Consider the following 16381-nt stretch of genomic DNA (forward strand, 5'->3'; position numbering starts at 1 on the left):
TAGTAGGGAAGCAATAATGGAAACTTCATGTTTCTACCAAGGAAACTGTAGAAAAAAGGACCAAATGGTAACGTGGATTTCCTGCCCAGGGGAATATTCCTGCTCTGTAGGCATGAAGCAGAGCAGTTGCAGCGCAGTATTTTTTCTCTAACCTTTGCTGTCAATATTATGGGACTGATCAAGAGTCAAGGGTGGAATCTTCTGAGAAAGTGCAGTGGCTTTAGTATCTCTGGTCGCACATTAGCTAATTGTACCAGTTAATCAGCCTATGCGGAAGAAGTATCGGCGCATCCTGGTGTGTTTCTGCATAGCTGAGTATACACAGACTAAAAAGTGTTTGGATTACTTGTCCATGTTGAGCAATCAAATGCTCACAGATGTTACATTCAATGTGTCATCAAAGCTTGAAGCGTCTGGGCTTGATTGTTTTCTGTGGCCTTGGCAAGGTGCGGTCTGAAGACGTGAGAGCCGGGGTACCCCAGTCTTGATCAGAATTTTGACACTAGAACCGTTGGTGATTTCATCTAAAACACTTGGTCGCAGTTTCTCCTTGGCTAAATAAGGGGTATCTTTTTGCTTGTATTTACTTCAGAGGGTGGTTTGGATGGATTAATTAGTTAATACGTAAGCGCTTTGAAGATCAAAGGCCCTATTTAAGTTCTAGGTATTAATACCGATGTAGAGCTGCAGGCCGTTCTACAACTAAGAACAGATTTGTGCCAGTTGTTTATTGTAGTGCCTTATCTAACATCTTCAGCATTTCCTTTACTTTTAATAAGACTTCTTTGGCTGCCTTTGATAGAATAAAAATTTAGATCCCAAAACTCACGCTTGCCTCTGACTAGTTTTGGGTCTGGACTAAAGAGGGAAGAGAGTACTGTCTTTTTTTATTTCTTCCTCCTTGCTGAATATCTTCACAGTTTGTTCCAGGTTGAAACCTTGGCGCGAGAGCTTGTGAAATCTTTCTGACAATACTGAACTGGATCTGAGCACCGCTTCACTGAAAATAGGGTTTTTTGATGTTAGCACAGACACGTGGCAGCACCAAGAGCCTGTACCAGGGTGAACTCAGATTGGCCATGGGGTTTAAACCTGCTCAGACCCAAGGGGTTGTGGAGCACGACCCACATGAAACGCATTCGAGAGCACCAAGAGAAAACCCTTTCTTGGCCAGAAGCCTTCCCTTATTACCGTAAGCTGAACACCCTGTGCTAATGCAACTCTGCACAGTTGCACAGGTTTTTACTTGTCACGTAACCAGCAAATACCCACTGTTGCACTTACTTTTACATGTGAGTAAGGTTCCCGGCACCCAGCATTTGTCACGGGGCATTTCTTGCTTGTCAACACTTAATCCAAAGCTTGATGTGAGCTGCTGCAAACAGTAATCCCGAACACTGCTTTTGCATCAGCAAGATTGTTTATTCCTAGCTGAAAGTGGTTGCTGTGACAGAGGGAGAAGGATCTGACACCTGATTTTGGTTAAAAAAAATCAGAGTGAAAGCGAGGGACTTTTCTGTGTGCTCAGATTCTCGGTTTGTCTTTCCTAGTAGAAGTTTTCATAAAGGCAAAAATTCCTGTTATAATTCATTGTTTCTTCGTGGGGTGTTTTTGTTTTTAATTCTCAACTATTTTCACTTATAAACGTTTTGGTGGGAATTACAAGATGACTCACGACAGTGGTTTGGGTTTCGTTCTCCTTCAGGCCTGTCTATGTTTCTACTGTTCGACCTCAGTCCAAGCATATCGTTGTCATTGTGGACCATGGGGCTTCGGTCACGGAGACGCAGCTTCAGATTGCCAAAGATGCCGCGCAGGTTATTCTGAGCTCTATAGATGAACACGATAAGGTAAGCTTTCTCCAAGCAATGAGCATATTTTCACTGGTTTCAGCCATGCTCAGTGTTTTCAGTTTTCATCCAAAGTGGTGTTTTTAACTTGTGGTCCGCAGACTGGTGGGGATCTGTGGTCTACCTCTAATGGGTGATGAAGACTTGAACTCGCTTTTGGAAGCCTCTGTTATTGCAGGGGAAACATTTGGGCATCCGCAGGCTAAAAAAAAAGTGAAAACCACCAAACTAAGGCAAAATCTCGTTTCTGAGTAATCTTTCAAGGCTCCTTCATCTTGGCAGAGACTGTAGGTGATGGTCAGAAGTGTGACACAGTGTGCAATTAGGAGAACCGTGCTCCAAGCCCGACAACTTCAGAAGTACTAGATTGCTTTGAGCAACTCATTCTACTCTGAGGCTTTTTTGCTTGTGAAAATGTAAATGATTTATTCTGCTGCTGTACTGGGGTGAGCTGAAACATAATTAGTGTTTGTAAGATTCCCAGACAACTGTGATACCAGCAAGGAAAGGATAAAGCAAAGGGCCAAGAAATCTGGATTTTATTTCTTTCTCTGCCACAGATACTCTACTTGACAATGAGAAAGTCGCTTAACCAGTAATTTTTTAAGTAGGGATTACAACCAGGGGCCCGTAAAGTGCTTCTGTAGGACCACAAGCAGTCCCCAGTTCGGTCTTTACTTTCAGTAGTTCCCTGTTAGTACAACCTTGATTGTTCTTTCTGCCTTTTTTTGTTTTTTATTGGAAGGGAGTTTCAGTCAAATCAAGTTGAACAACTGGTTATAATCTTTGCCTTAAGTCTTCTCACTAATAGTACAGGAAAAACACTTCTAACTTCTGTGCTTTTAGAGAGTTTTAATACTGTAAAATAATGCTTATTAGTTTAGCAGAATTAATAGTACTTTAAGTGTCAAAAGTACTTGTCTTAATATAGACCTGTAATGAAAAAAAAACGTTTAAGACAGGTATTATTTGGTCAGTAGCTCAGTGGTTATGAAACCTGTTGTACGGGTATATAATTACTACTTAATTCTATGACTGTCTTGCATCAGTTGTAATTGCCACTCATTTAATAAGACTGGTATGTTACGTGTATATTAATGCAAGTGGTACCACTACGTGCCTTAACTTATTTACAGGATAAAAATTGACGGTAGATTTGGCTTGCTTTGCCTGAAACGTTAAAACAACATAATGCTTTGCCTGTGAGAAGTTCTTAGAGGGTTTGGGTTTTTTTCATTTTCTGTACGCACACCACTTCTCTGTAGGCGCTCAAGGCTTTCCTGAAAAAGCTCTCGGCTGGTTTTGTTTTCAGTTATCTCTAGTTCACTGAGGCTTCTGCCCAAAACAGTGTATTAACTATTATGTACGAGCAGAGTGAAGCTGACTTCATCTGTGAAACAAAGACTGAAGTCTCTTTTTCTTGAAATCACCGTAGGTCTAATCCTTTTCAAATTTGATGGATTTATGCCTCAAGCATTTATTTTTTTAACAATTGAGTTTTAAATCCACGGAATCTCTTCAGTTGGCTTATCATTGTGTTTTCCGTATCGGCGCGTAAAGAATTATAAATGGTAAGGTAATCCAATACAGTTTCTTCTCTTTCAAGATCTCCGTCTTAACCGTGGCAGACACAGTAAGAACCTGCTCTCTGGATCAGTGCTATAAGACGTTTCTGTCTCCTGCCACTAGTGAGACAAAAAGGAAGATGTCCACCTTCGTTAGCAGTATAAAGTCGTCTGACAGCCCTACGCAGCATGCAGTGGGATTTCAAAAGGCTTTCCAGCTGATACGAAATACAAACAATGGCACAAAACTCCAAGGAAGTAAGTCCCTTGTTGTGCAATCCTGATTATTTCTGAGGCTTGCAAATGTTTTCTTTTTTGAGATTCTCACTTTGGCAGAGGCCAAATGAGTGTAGTGTCTTGAATATTAAAAAAAAAAAGGGCACACGTTTTGATGAAGTAGCATTTACTTGATCTAGAATCTGCATGAGTGACTCTTGAATGTGGCCATTCCCTTTTAATTTATTTCACTTGCTGACTTTCTTTTGAACTATAATACGAAATTGCAGGATTGAATTGCCAGAGAGCCGAGTTATTTCCCAAATGTGTGCAGGGGGGTCCTTTTAATGAAAATTGCTGTTGTAATCTGCCTAACTGGAATCCTACAGAAGTGGCCTTTGCTTCTCAGGGAAAAGGGTTTTTTGAGAATACCAATTATGGGTAATTATGGGTGATATTTTATGGAATATGAGGTTGGTTTGGCTAAATTTCCCTTCACCTAAGAATATCCTCCTGAATTTTGGTGTATGCATTGTGGGCTTTCTCATTCCCAATCCCAAGATTCGGGGGGGGGGGGTTGTGTGTTTTTTCTAATGAGGATGTGGTGAAAGATGGGGAAAAGATGGATGCGAAATGGAGTGGCACATTTGCTTGCCAGGAAACTGTGGAAAGCAAATTCTTGAAGCTGTGCTTTAACTGCTCGTTGGAGTCGAGTGACATTGCCAGTGCCGTGGCAGGGTGGAGAAAGCAGACCAATTTCTGTCGGTTTAGTCAATTTGTGTAATGCAGATCCCGTAGCTTGGTCCTGCGCCTGCTCCGGTGAGTGCAAATTCTTCGTTGACCTGAAGGGCACCAGCTCAGAACAGAAGAAGGTTGAAAAGAAAAGTCCAGGAATAAAAGTGCTTTGGAAAGACTAAGGAAATGTGCTCCTGCTTAATGTGACTCCTTCGGTTTATGAAGCGGTGCTTTTGCTATTAAAGGTTCAGCCAACTTCTGAACTTTAGGCCACAGATACAGTGAAACATTTATCTGACCCTACACTGCTTAGATGAAAGGTACGGTTGTCAAGGACAGGTTTTTACCATCCTCTGGCAAAATGATGAAAGGGGCGCAACTTTCTAGAAAACACAAAATAATAAAAAAAATCCAGCGCTGCTGAAGCTGGCTGGGATAAGATGCTTTAGTCATCAGTAGTTATTCCAAGAACATCAGCTGTGGAGTCTTGCAGCATCCTCCTACATATCTTTTATGTTTGGAACTGTTTGTGTATTAGGATTAGAAGGTTTTGGCATATTCTTCATTAATGTGAGAGCACATACTTTTACTAGGTTTCATACCAAACAATTATTTTGGGGCATAAGTATAGAAAGTTAAAAGAAAAGGCAAATGCTTTGGTTTTCTCTAAGTGTGAAAGATTTTGAAGACCTAATGTGTATATAGCAAATTTCAGAATTCATACAGTGAGACACAATAGGTTTGAGAAGAGGATGTTTATAAAACATGTCTCATTTTCTTGTAAATAATATTTTCATCTTTTTAAAAAAGAAAAATAAACCTAGAGAAAAAAGTCATTCATTTCACTGTTAATTTTATAACATCCTGTTCCCGGAGAACAATGTGTGGGTGTGTCAGGGAAGCGATTGAGATACAACCTCACTCCCAAATTCGCGCTGGAAAAGTTAGAAGGGAGCTACTGGTACAAGGTGGAAGAATTGTGCTGTTGAACACGTCTGAGTTTCGTGCCTTATGCTGGTTCCTATTGCAGTTCTGCTCAGCAGACCCTCATCCCAAAGTGTAAGAAAATGCCCTGCCACCGAGAACCATCATTCCCTGAATATACTCGAGTTAAATAGGTAGGGTGTGTATGTGTGTGTGTATATATATATATAAAAAAATTGCATTGTATGTACATATTATACACACACACACTCTATACATAGGTAGGTACAGTAATGGTACATGGAATATAAGGGCCCTTTCCAGCTGTCAATGTCGTGTATCAAATAGCGTAGGACGATCGGCTGCTGAAGGAGCGGATGCACTGGTCCCTAATGCAGACTTATGTTTGCCTTAAAACATAAAAAAAACATAAGATTGCCTTATGTTACTCCTGCTGGCAAAGCTTATAGACTGCAGCATCGTGCCTGGCTGCAGTATATAATACCTATGCTATAGCCTAGGAAACACATCAACAATTTTCCTTAAACTACAGCCAAAGCTGTATTAATACCTGGCTTTGTTTTTTTCCCCTAGTTTTAGCCTCTAAATTTAAAAAAGGGCAGAAATTCGACCAAAATTAACAGCTCCTCTTAACTTGTTTGTATCAAAAGCCAATTCTGGCTGAAATTCTTTTCAAGTCATGATGACAAAATGTACAAGCCAAAGTATTCATACCTATTTAAAAAAAACAACCACAAAACCCCACCAAAAAGCCCGATGAGGCAACAGAGTTGGTATATAACCAGGTAGCCTCATGTGCTTCAGATTACACGGTGGTATGTGATCCCTACACGTGTCTTAATTATACGCATAAAATACTTTTAATACTGAGATACCATATGATGAAACAGGATGATGCGTAAGCAATGATTTGAATTTCCATGCTCAAGGGCTTTGAGGCAGGCTTTTCGCCGAGAACGTACTCTGCTTGAAGAACGTGTTCAGCTTCACGCGAAAACGAGCCGGTGACGAACGGCGGCGCGCCGAGTCGCGTTTCTCAAGCACTAAGCTCTAACCCACGCCGCGCGAAAGCGTCGGGTGCCTTTCATCCTGCGGCGTCCCCCGGCTGTCGCCCTGCAAGTCAGGGACTAAGTGGCAGCAGCGCTAACGCAGGCGCGAAGAAGCAACAGTGGCTGAAAAAGCCTTTTGCGGGGATTTTGAGTTTCTCGCGTACGCCTGTTGGCGTGCCCGCCACCGTGCTTCTGCCGGGGCTGCTCTGATCCAGGCCAAACCTTACCGGGAGGGAGGACGACGAGGACCCCGTGATCAGCAGCAAGGGCGATGCTGAGCCCCCGGCGCAGCTCTGGCAGCAGCAGCGGCTGGGAAAGCGCCGTGCGCTTTTCGCCTAGAACATACAATATAGATGCTCCCGGGGACGCGGCGCAGCTCCGCTCTATCTGCAGGACGGGAGAAGAACGGTGGGGTCAGGAGATGAAACTTGCAGGTTTTTTCCTTTGGTTGAGCCCTCTCCGTGGGGTCGGAGCAGCTTCCGCAGCACGCCCGGTTGCAGCCAGGCCAGAAGGTGCCTGCGAGGTCTGCTGGGGAGAAACGAGCCGCGGTGCTCCTGGGCGGCTGGGAGGCACCGGACCAAACAGATGCTTGTCAGGTGCTGTGAATCAGAGTTTAATAACGAACGTTCAGCGTGTTTATCCGTTGTAGATTCCTGTAGAATCTCGCAGATGAAGCTGTTGGCAGTAAATGGTTGTAAGCAGATGTAGGGACTCTTACCACGCGACTTTCCTGACTTAAAAATCTAATGCGCTCTCTGCTATATACGTATATAATTCTTTTTAGATACCGATATGGTCATAATTTATCTCTCGGCGGGGATTACATCAAAAGATTCCTCAGAAGATGATAAAAAAGCTACTCTACGTGTCATCAATGAAGAAAATAGTTTCCTCAATAACTCAGTAATGATTCTTACGTACGCGCTTATGAATGGTGAGAAATGTTTTTGTATTTCCAGTGGGTGAAAATTCCCTTTCGTTGCACAGCTAGTTTATTAAGCTCGTCCAAATGTAATTCCACGCCTTACTGGGAGCAGTTTGTTGATGGGTTTTGGCCTGTGTAATCCAGAGGCTGCATCCAGATGTTACCTCTTTGGTATATAAAACTGCGTGCCACTGTATGTTTATGTATCACGGTGCAGCTGCTCAGGATATAAAGTATCGTTGCCTAAATTGTCTAGCGGTAACCAGACAATTAAATTTGATAACTGTTGCAACTGTAAACCTTCCTGACACTGCCCATGTTTCCTGGTGCAGCAAAATGAGAGTATACGTGACTTCTGCTTCAGTCGTTAGCCAAGGAGCGTGAATGTAACATCAGATGTAACCTGAAATGCTTTGGTAACTTAGGACCCAACTTAAGAGTGAAGTTACATGTGAAGGTCACGCACACGGTCGTTTGGCATCCTCTGCTTTACCCAACAAAGCGTTTTCAGGAAGAAGGCTATATGTTGTATTGCTAAAAATTGCACACCGGCTCTAGCCAGGGAAGCTAACGCTTAAGCTAATGTATCATTTGACTGTAAATTTAAATACTCCTTTGAGACCTAATACGTACAAAAATCTTTGATTTGTCTGCAGGAATTGAGCCTGGGACTTACGTAACATGTGAAACTTTAATGGTTAAGCTAAAGAACAAAGCCTGTTATCTCCAAGGGCATATAATATGCTCCTGGTCCTTTATGTGGACTAGCCACCAGTGGAGAACAAAGAGCTGTCCTGTGGATTTATGGGTCACATAAGTCTTAGTTGAAAGATCTTTGTTTAAAGCGGTGATGTGAACAGCATGTTGAATTTTTGCACTGCGCAACAGTATGTGAGAAGCAATCTTACTAAATTTTGTACTAGCTAATTACTTTTCCTAAAACCATACTAGTCTTTCAGCACTTTATCGCTTAAATAAGCCTAGAGTATATTCAGTCCTATAGTGTAGCGTATGTGTCATTCTGCTTTTATTGACAGTACTTTGGAGTAAGATACACAAGTCTTGATGGAAAGTAAACTTCTTCTATCTCCTTCCTTCTATTTCTTGTGTCCCTGTCTCAGAGGGAGTGACAGGTTTGAAGGAACTGGCCTTTCTGCGAGACCTGGCAGAGCAGAACTCGGTGAAGTACGGAGTGCCGGACCGAACAGCCCTACCTGTGATCAAGGGAAGCATGATGGTCCTAAACCAGCTGAGTAACCTGGAAACTACAGTTGGCCGATTCTATACCAACCTCCCCAACCGAATGATCGATGAGGCAGTCTTCAGTCTGCCTTTCTCAGATGAAATGGGAGATGGTAAGTGCTTACGCTGAATTTAGGTATAAAAACATAAGAGATCAGGTTCCTTTTTGCTTACATATTCCTAAATACACTGTAGTCTTACAAGGTGGTGCTTTTAGGTGTCTTCCCAAGGCAAACGTAAAATTAGCCTTTCATGCCAGTATGTTCTTTTTATCTGCAGAAGATATGGTTATGAAAAAAAGTGGTAATAAGGCATAGGATCATGGAATGGTTTGGGTTGGAAGGGTCCTTAAAGATCATCTAGTTCCAACCCCCCTGCCATGGGCAAGGACACCTTCCGCTAGACCAGGTTGCTCACAGCCCCATCCAACCTGGCCTTCCAACACTTCCAGGGATGGGGCACCCACAGGTTCTCTGGGCAACCTATTCCAGTGCCTCATCACCCTCATAGTGAAGAATTTCTTCCTTATATCTAATGTAAATTCACCCGCTTTCAGTTTAAAGCCATTACCCCTTGTCCTATCACTACGTGCACTTGTAAAAAGTCTCTCTCCAGCTTTCTTTTAGGCCCCCTTCAGGTACTGGAAGGCAGCTATAAGGCCTCCCCCAGAAGCTTCTCTTCTCCAGGCTGAACAACCCCAACTCTCTCAGCCTGTCTTCATGGGAGAGGTGCTCCAGTCCTCCGATCATCTTCGCGGCCCTCCTCTGGACCTGCTCCAACAGGTCCACATCATCCTTCTTACGTTGGGGGCCCCAGAGCTGGCTGCGGCACTGCAGGGCGGGTCTCACCAGAGCGGGGCGGAGGGGTAGAATCCCCTCCCTCGCCCTGCTGGCCACGCTGCTTTGGGTGCAGCCCAGGACACGGTTGGCCTTCTGGGCTGTGAACGCACATTACCAGGTCATGTTGAGCGTCTCATCAACCAACACCCCCGAGACATGGAGTAGATAGATTTAGATTGGGTTCTCAAGGGTGCAGTTTGTTCTTCTCTATGTGTATGTATACAGCATCCATAATTTAATTTGTGGAGAGAAATTCTTCATACTTGAGGGAAGCAATCTTGTCACGTTGAAATGACAGCCGTGACCATGCCGCACCATTGCAGAGTTCATTATTTCAGTACTTGTGTATGTCTTGAGGTCTTACAGGTAGACTCGGGGGATTGCATAGGCCCCCACAGTGGAGGAGAGAAAAAGTTAATAATGTTTGAGCCTCCCTTTCCTGTGGAGCCATGCACGTGACTTGCGTCGTCCTTCCTGCTGGAGTTCCCTTTTTTCTGTCTTTGCACCCCAAGCAGTGGCTCTTCACAACTACTTCAGCATCCGTTGCCCGCTGCCGGGCTGTAAAGGTGGGGATGCTGGACACTGGCAGTCAGACCCATGTAAAGAGGGAGAAGGCATCCGGCTTAGCAAATGGCACAAAGAGAGATTCCTGAGTATTGTCCAAAGCTTGCTATCCTTAGCTCTTCCTTTAGCTTCAGCACACTTGGTCTGCCCTCAGCACCGGACAGAAGAGGAAGCCTGAGCTGGCTGATGGTGGCCCGGCCAGTCTGAATTGAGGGATATACTGAATTTAATGGGAGCGTGGTGACAATCTTTCCATAGACCATGGATGCATCCTGAAGCATATCTTAATGCAGCAGATGTCTGCAGTCTGGTTCTTCCATCAGTTAATTTATGCTGTCGTGGCAGGAAGGTGCATGGATCTTCCCTTTTTACCTTAAAATTAGATGCTGTTAACAAAAACTGTGTGTTCAACTTGGTCTGGGAGTGTGCCAGCACGTGTGTGAGATGTCGTGTGTAAGAAACGCAGGTATTAGACGGTTTCATTTGTGCTCAGGGTAAGCACGCACTACAGGGTGATCCTGTTTGGGCTGGTGCCGAGGGCAGGTTCCGGAGGTAGGGAGCCCGGCTTGGGCTGCTCCCACGGTGCTGGCAGAGCTCCCCCGGCTGGACACGCGCCCAGCCCTGGGTCCCACTGCCTCAGCTAATACTTGCTTAAGCGTCATCAGTTCCAAGCTGCAGAGCTGCTGCTCCTTTTACCTTTGGGATCTGGTGCCCTTCCTAAAGCTCAGCGTACACGCTTGGAAGGTCGGAGTTGAGGGTTTACCCCTGTTAGTTCTCGGGCAGCTCACCTGACGTCTCTCTAGTACTGCTGCAGTGCTCCGTAAAGAGGTGTGACCATCACAGTGATGCTAGGAAATACACCGGTGATTTTACATTGCTTCGACAATTGAGCAAATTCTGTACTTCTTCACTCAAGACTTTGCATATTCGTAATCTCGAGTAGTATGTAGGAGTAGTTGAGGGTTATGCTGAATCGTTTTCAAGGGCTGGTGAGTTTAGGATGCACATTTGCCTCGTGTGTTGAGTCCCAAAGCAGATCTAAGACTATTCCTGAGCAAATCTCTTCTGAGTCAGAATGCTTGCTGCTTTCTGCGTTTCCTAACCTCGGTAGTTAAGCTGTATTATTACTCTCTCACAAAGCCATATCCAAGCATAATGGAAAATGAAAAACAGAAGGATTAGAAATGGTGCAATAGGGAAGGTTTGTCTTACATAAATATCAAAGTGTACTTAAAAGCTTATGCATGCAAATGAATTTTATATTGGCTTGAAGGAAAAGAGTCACTGAGTTTCCAAATAGCAGTGATGTAGAAAGAGAAATAAGGTATTAGTGAGAGTTCTCACCTCCCTCACAAAATGCGTCTCAGACCATTGTGCAATTATGGGTATGATTCCCAGTGCAGTGGCCATATTGGGGTTTAGTTAAGCAGAGGAGTTTTAATGTTCTGAACATGCAATTAGATGAGCAATAATTCATCCCTGTTGTTGCTTTACAGGTACAAATTCTCTTGCTCCCTCCTCCCCCTGTTTTTAAATGGCCTTAAATGACGTTAAAGGAGCAAAGTACTATCTTGGCTTTTCATGCAAATGCATTTCTTATCTGTAAGGCATCCACTAGTAGACTGGCATTAACCCCAAAACATTAATTGTGGTGTCTATTTTAATAAATCGATTAAATGTACCTTTGGTCACTATCAGAAACATAGACAGTAACTAATTAGGGAGAGTGGCTAAAAACAGCCAGACATGACAGATAACCTGCTCAGCTTTCCTGTAGGTGTGCCAATTTTTGTTCATATTCCAGCAAGGAATACTATATAATATTTAACTGTATAACATTTTGAAATAATAAAGCGCATGATCCGTTTCCTCTAAAAATAATTAACTAGATATTATTGGTGATGGTTTTCTGTTATTTCTCTCATTCTAAGGCCTGATAATGACTGTAAGTAAACCGTGTTACTTTGGAAACCTGCTGCTAGGAATTGTTGGAGTAGATGTTAATCTTGCATACATCTTGGAAGATGTCACCTATTACCAAGACTCCTTGGGTTCCTACACTTTCCTCATTGATAACAAAGGTAACTTTTTGGCTTATATATTCTCTTCTAGTCCCACTGAGATGATTAACCATCAAGAGGAAACTCTTAATCCTCATGTATCTAAACAGTCTTTATTTATCTTTATTAAAAGATTAATTGCATGTTGTTTGGTTAGTTTTATGTCAGAGTTGCTGGAGACTGTAGGTGGATTCATGATTTGAAATGTCTGTACTGGATTTTTGATGTGGAAATGCTTGCTTGCTGTTGAGATTTTCTACATGTGTAACATCCGAGGTCTCCTGTATGTGTAGGGCAAAAGGCAAAACTGGTGTATATGTGTGTTCAGCTCTTTTCTTCTGATCCCAGCCTCTTTTTATTGCTTGGTTCTTCGAGCTGTCTTTCATTTGCAACTTACCCAAGTTCTTAGTTTGCAACTTCTTTGATGATAATACTGCTTGTTCACTTTTGTTAAGCCTTTGTAATCATTGTGTGTCGTTACTTTATTCTATTTTTTTCCCATAGCTGTTCATCCTGGACTCAGTTGTTATAATGCATTCCATGTCTTGTTTTGTGGCTTTGTTTTTTAGGGTACACTCTAATGCACCCATCCCTTACCAGGCCCTACCTGCTGTCTGAACCACCACTTCACACAGATATTATCCATTACGAGAACATTCCTAAATTTGAGCTGGTGCGCCAGAACATCCTTAGGTAAGGAATCGGGATGCAAGTCCCAACAGTAGCAGCCCTTGGGCACTAGAAATATTTCTAGAGGAGTTTTAAGAGAATATAAGGTAAAGTTCCTTTTCCTACAGTATCTTGATACTCATGTGGGTTTATTTTTTCTCCTCCTCTCCCTGAAATGCAGAACAATTCTGGCTTGTTTTTCCCTCCAGCTTTCTTCATTTTATCATTTGATGTGCTAAGCAGTGGTTTCCACAGCTGATCTGGGGGATACTCTTTCCAATGTCTCTCTTCCATGTCAGGAAGATTTTTCCACTATTTGGTCTGGATTTTTCTTTAGACTTGTGTCTTACCTGAATATGTGTTTTAATTCAAAATGTGGTGGTACACAAGTGCATTTTCAGCATACATACACATTTTCTTCACCTAAGACAGATAACAGTTGATCTCTTCATATCTTACGATATTTTTATATATGTGCAGTAGATGGGGCTTGCTTAAGAGCTTTCTCAGTGTTTAATAAAATTGCTGTATGTTATATTTGCCAATATAGCATTCCCCTGGGCAGCCAGATAATTACGGTTCCTGTGAACTCCTCACTGTCTTGGCATGTAAACAAACTGAGAGAAGTTGGAAAAGAAGCCTACAATGTCAGCTATGCCTGGAAAATGGTAAGGACTTGAAGTGACACTGTTGCAGAGGATGGCGTAGAGCAAGTTCATATATTGAAGAGTACATCAATGTGTTGAATGTAGTGAAGCATGAAGTATTGCTGTATATTGATGTATGAAAGGTTTGAATTACTGCAAACTGCAGAATGTGGAGGGTTTTTTGTTACAGTGAAGAACCAATGAAATTACTATTGCGGGTTTGTCACCATGTCATCTTCGGAGATGTGTCTGTATGGATACGTGTATGCTCTTTCTTCATGAAGGCATTCATTTCAAAAGACATATGTAATGTATAGTCACATAGAGATTATACTCGTGCTTTCCCAATGGAAGTAAATCTGTACTGGTCTGGATGTCATACTGCAAGCCAGGTGACACATAAATACCTACCAGAGACCTCATTTGAATATAGTGCTGAGGCAGTGTTTAGCATTAAGTTATTCTTTTGCTTAATACTATTGTTAGGTTTGGGGCAGAGTAAGACGGTCCATTAATTAATACAGTTTGGAAAGTGTCGGCTTCTCATTGTGGTACTATCTTTTTTCAGAACTATATCAGTAGCCAGTAATGATGTTTGCTGTAATTTAACGCTTTCCTTACAAACATCAGTTATATCGAAGCTTTCATTGAAACTGAGTACAATGTGTATGCAACGGGCTGTATTACCAGTGGAAAGAGCTTTAAGAGAGCTTCTAGCAGCTGTCTTCCTTTCTTCGGTTTAACTTTTGAACATACCTGAACACTGATCATGACCTAGGGATTAAAATGGAATGTAAAGTTAAATACGATCGAGGTGAATTTTGCTGATGCCAGAAATAATTGGCTACTTTTTTGTGCCAACAAACTTAGGAGGGTATTTGTGGATCATTTCACAGTATTAAGTTAAATCCAACCTAAAAGATTAAGCAGAGCAGTTTTAATAGATTAAATCTGTCGTTGTGTAACAGCACATAGGAGGGTGTCTGGAGCTAATTTTCTAATGTTGTAATGCTACATTAAATAATACCAAACAACCTTGCAGAGCAGCTGGGCAACTCCAGATTTTGCTAGTCTGGTGTACTATAGGATACTTAAAATATACAAAACAGTAAAGCATGTGACACGTGCAGCACACAAGAGCGGTAATGATAAAATCTTATTTGCAAGAGTTGATTTGTCTGTATTCTCATAATGGGAATACCAGTGGGTTTTTATCAACTGCGAACCTGAAGCCTCTCCTCTGTTAATGACACTTCCAAAAGTATCCGCAAAATAGCGTTAGAAATCATTGCAAATTGAGGAACAAAATGAAGGTCTTAATGCAATCTTTTTTTCCTGAAAACTAAATAATTTTACTTTGTGCGTAGACTGTGGGAAAGTATTTTTCTGTACAACTTAGTGGTTCCGATACATACAGGGTAGTTGCGGACTGGAATGTGGCTGTATGGAACTGAGTTGCTGCCATCAAGTCTCTAGCCTGCATGGAGACCAGTACAGCTTGAAAGTTTTATCTGCACACTCCTCCTCTCTGTTTTGTGTAGGGTCAAGTCCATATTAGCTCCTTTGAAAAGGAGTTGTCTGTTTTCAGAGAGAGTGGGCATTGTAATCCTTGGGAGCATGGTGAAGTGTGGTGCTGCCTTCCAGAACTGGACATGATGAGCAATTAAAAAAAGAGAATGAATGCTAAATAGAAAATAAGTTCTGTAACACCTCCACATTTTTCTTTGTTTGATGGCTTGCCCATGTTTTTCAGGTCCAGGACACGTCCTTTATTCTGTGTGTCGTGGTAATACAGCCAGAAATACCTGTTAAACAGCTGAAGAATCTCAACACTGTCCCCAGCAGCAAGCTCCTGTATCATCGCCTGGATCTGCTGGGCCAGCCGAACGCCTGCCTGCACTTCAAGCAGCTGGCTACCTTAGGTAAAGCTTTCTTGCAGTTCATCTTGACCACCTTGTGCATGTTTCTGTAAGTCTGGCAGCCGAAAAGTAAAGCTCTTCTTGCAAAACTCTGAAAATACTCTCCTCTTGAGAGGCTCTTCTTTCCAAGGCTGATTTTCTAATCAGCTGTTGCCTTCTTAAAGCTCTTCATTGATCATAGCTACTCTGCTCAGGGGCGAGCACTTGCATGGATGAACACAGTGGGTCTGCGCATCAGCGTGCCAGATAAATGCACCGTGCGTCTTGCTCAATCGAGTTCCCAGGAAGTGGAGTGGGGAGAGCGAGAGACGTCTCACCAAGCTTAAAACTAAGTTCTCTTCTCTTGGCTGTAAAGCAGCTTATTGACAAATAAGCTCTTCTCCCAAGTAACTAGTGATAGGACAAGAGGAAATGGCCTCAAGTTGCGCCAGGGGAGGTTTAGATTGGATATTAGGAAAAATTTCTTCACTGAGAGGGTGGTCAGGCATTGGAACAGGCTGCCCAGGGAGGTGGTGGAGTCGCCATCCCTGGAAGTGTTCAAAAAACGTGTGGATGTGGCGCTTCAGGACATGGTTTAGGGGACATGGTGGTTCTGGATTAATGGTTGGACTTGATGATCTTAAAGGTCCTTTCCAACCTAGTGATTCTGTGATTCTGTGATTCTGTGAACATAAGTAGGACTACTTTTTATTTTGGATTTTTGCAAGTTTCTCACTGCCATAAGCATTTAATACCATCGATCTATGTGAAGTCAGAAGTTAAGTCTGTTGGGGGAAACTGAGAACTTCAGTGGTGTGATGGTTTCCAGACCCTCCTTACCTGCTTAAAAATTCTCGCTTTACTGATGCGTTCCTGCTTCTGATAGCTAAACTGATTCTACTCCACCTGACTAATTTCAGTAGTTGCTCAAACATTACTGGAAAGAGGGAGAGTCTCCACGGCAGTATAAGTTCTAGTGTCTGCAAAGGGTAGAGAAATTAATCTATCCCAACAGCATAGAGGGTTTTTTATATAAGGATCATAAGTTGCCAGCTTTCGTGTTTAAAACGAATCGGGGTTTTTGCTAAAATCTGTGCTATATTATAAGAAGTTCTGAATTAAGTGCTTTTGTTTGTAGCAAGGTTTGAAGGTCTCATGGTGGATTAGCAGCACAGTT

General features: G+C 42.5%; 1 protein-coding gene across 1 annotated transcript in view; it reads left to right on the top strand.

The window, feature by feature from the left end:
- The window catches only part of CACHD1 (cache domain containing 1), a gene marked incomplete at both ends in the record, with an annotated part of 113233 nt that overhangs the window by 77105 nt on the left and 19747 nt on the right, over nt 1–16381 (top strand). The window contains 8 exons of the mRNA XM_082002636.1: nt 1706–1850; nt 3457–3673; nt 7145–7294; nt 8407–8640; nt 11862–12011; nt 12560–12683; nt 13210–13327; nt 15060–15228. Coding sequence (XP_081858762.1) covers nt 1706–1850; nt 3457–3673; nt 7145–7294; nt 8407–8640; nt 11862–12011; nt 12560–12683; nt 13210–13327; nt 15060–15228 — 1307 coding nt within the window. The remainder of the gene's footprint in view (nt 1–1705; nt 1851–3456; nt 3674–7144; nt 7295–8406; nt 8641–11861; nt 12012–12559; nt 12684–13209; nt 13328–15059; nt 15229–16381) is intronic.

This window comes from Phaethon aethereus (genome assembly GCF_964289735.1).
Source record: "Phaethon aethereus genome assembly, chromosome: 8".
Classification (NCBI taxonomy): Eukaryota; Metazoa; Chordata; class Aves; order Phaethontiformes; family Phaethontidae; genus Phaethon; species Phaethon aethereus.